Source organism: Hibiscus syriacus, unplaced genomic scaffold (assembly GCF_006381635.1).
Source record: "Hibiscus syriacus cultivar Baekdansim isolate YM2019G1 unplaced genomic scaffold, ASM638163v2 tig00110392_pilon, whole genome shotgun sequence".
NCBI classification, from domain to species: Eukaryota; Viridiplantae; Streptophyta; class Magnoliopsida; order Malvales; family Malvaceae; genus Hibiscus; species Hibiscus syriacus.
The window spans coordinates 570,220-572,673 of NW_024062720.1; the positions used below are offsets into that span (position 1 = coordinate 570,220).

The 2,454-nt window shown below is 38.8% G+C and overlaps 1 protein-coding gene across 1 annotated transcript; it reads right to left on the minus strand.

The window, feature by feature from the left end:
- Positions 1 to 7: 7 nt before the first annotated feature.
- On the minus strand, positions 8 to 1,674 carry LOC120123333 (cytochrome P450 71D10-like). Its single transcript, XM_039142257.1, has 2 exons — positions 727 to 1,674; positions 8 to 629 (listed from the first exon to the last, which is right to left on the minus strand). Exons 1-2 carry the CDS (start codon positions 1,624 to 1,626, stop codon positions 18 to 20), a joined length of 1,512 nt encoding a protein of 503 aa, XP_038998188.1. The 5' UTR covers positions 1,627 to 1,674; the 3' UTR covers positions 8 to 17.
- Between the last annotated feature and the right edge of the window lie 780 nt (positions 1,675 to 2,454).

The window sequence follows — 2,454 nt, forward strand, 5'->3', positions numbered from 1 at the left end:
GAGGAGAACACTATTATTTAGGAGATAAACGGGGTTGGGATTAGGATTAGATCATCTTTTCTTCTCATGGTCACACCGAAGATTTCAGTCATGTCCAGATTTTGATGGTTCATTCCACTGGGGAGCTCCCAATCGAAATGGAAAAGCAATTTTGCCAGAGGTAATTCAACATTAGGAAGCGCAAATGATATACCCGGACACATCCTTCTTCCTGCACCGAATGGGATAAACTCCAAATCCGTTCCTTTGAAATCAGTGGAATTATTCAGGAACCTTTCGGGATTAAACGTTTCAGGCTCATTCCAGAACTTGGGATCTCTTGCTATAGCCCATGCGTTGATTATGATTTTAGTCTTGCAAGGAACTTGGTAGCCTTTGACTTCACAATCCACTCGACTCTCCCGTGGGAGTAATAGAGGGAATGGAGGGTGTAACCTGAAGGTTTCTTTGATGACTAATGATAGGTATTTTAGTTCTTTAAGACTTGCTTCATCTACATCTCCTTTTCCATGGCAGACCTGTCTGACCTCATTTTGTGCCTTCTTTAGCACCCTTGGACTTCTCATCATTTCCGACATGGCCCAATCTACGGCAGTCGATGACGTCTCGCCCCCTCCGCCGAAGATATCCTGAGAGATCATTAACCAACCTCAATTTATACTTCATTTAATTTTTCTTTAATAGTCTGGAATGGTTAAAAAGTAGTATCAGATGTTGTTTACTAACCCAAATGATGCCTTTGAGGTCATTGTCGGTCAAGGGAAACTCAAGGCCACCTTGTTGTTGAATCTTTAAAAGAACAGTGACCAAGTCTTCCTTGGCTTCTCCTTCACCTCTCTTCAGATTAGATCTGTGTTCATCAATGATGCCTTGAAGTATCCTATCGCTTGTATCAAACAGAGCCTTTGATTTCTGTCTCAGAGCGCTAATGTGTTCAAGCGCTTTAAGAGACGGGTACATGTCTGCAAGCTTGAACCCAGAAGCCAACCTTACTGTTTTCTCCACAACCGAGGAGTATGCTTCATGGTCTTTGCATACGTTGCCGAATGCTGCTCTCGATGCGATCCTATACGTCAAGGAAAAAATCTGTTTCGTCAGATTGATCGGCGAGCCTTGGTTTGAAGATATAGATTTCACCAGAGCCGAAACCTGCTCTTGTCTCACTGATTCGAAGGACTGCACTCTTTTGGCTGTTAAAAGCTCGACGGTGCATATTTTCCGTGCTTGTCTCCAGTAATTGCCATACGGTGCCATGGCGATGTCCCTGAAACCGTAAGTGACCAGATCCAGAGCGGCCACGTACGGTCTTCCGGCGAAGGCGACGTCATGTGTTATCATGATCTCTTTGGCCATTTCTGCTGATGAAACGACGACGGTGGAGAGTTCGCCGAGCTGGAGGTGCATTAAGGGTCCATGTTTATTGGCCAAATCTCTCAGGATTTGGTGAGGCTGTGCCCCGAATTTCACGAGCTGGTGGAGGTTGCCGATAACGGGCAGTTTCCATGGCCCTGGCGGCAGCTTCTTGTTTGGATCTGTGCTTGTCATTTTCTTTACTGTTTTGATTACCACATACAAGAAGAGTAAAGAAGAAAGCAGGATGGAAAGGGAGGGAAATCGAAACTCCATTGTTATTTGAAGAATCGAAAGTTTGAAGATGTGATTCGATTCCCGTTTCGAAGGGACTTATTTAATAAGATGAAGACTGAAGCTGCTATTGGAAAATTTTCAACTCTCACCTATTTGCTGAACAATCTAGATGTAACGACTGAGGCTTCATAGTTATATTTAAATGATATAATTAAATTATGTTTAAAAATTATTTCGATTATTAAATTTTTAAAAGTTATAAAAATATTTTTATTTTTATTAAAAGTATAAAATGATTGTTATAATATTATAATAATTGCAAAGATCACAAAATTTAATGATTGATTTATAACATTTTATAAAAATCGAGGTAAAGTATATAAATGATCCCAACTATAGGATATTATTTTATTGAGTCATCCTACTATTAAAAGTTATCAATGATCCCCTAACTATGAGACATTATTTTTTAAGTCCCTCGACTATTAAAAGTTACAAAATGGTCACTTGGCTATTCACTGTGTTCTAAACTCGTCCTTTTCCGTTAAAAGAATTATAGACGTTTGAGTTGGACGATAACTTATTGATTGAGATATGATATAATATGAACCTAGAATCTCGAACGACTATCATATTTCAGTCAGTAAGTTAACGTCCAACTCAAACTTCTATCAATTTTTTTAATGGAAAATGATGATTTGGAACACAATGAATAGTCATGTGACCATTTTATAATTTTTAATAGCCGATAGACTTAAAATCTTGTAGTTAGGGGACTATTTTGTAAATTTTAGTAGCAAGAGGATTCAATAATAATATTTTATAGTCGAGGGATCATTTGTGTACTTTACCCTAAAAATGAATGAT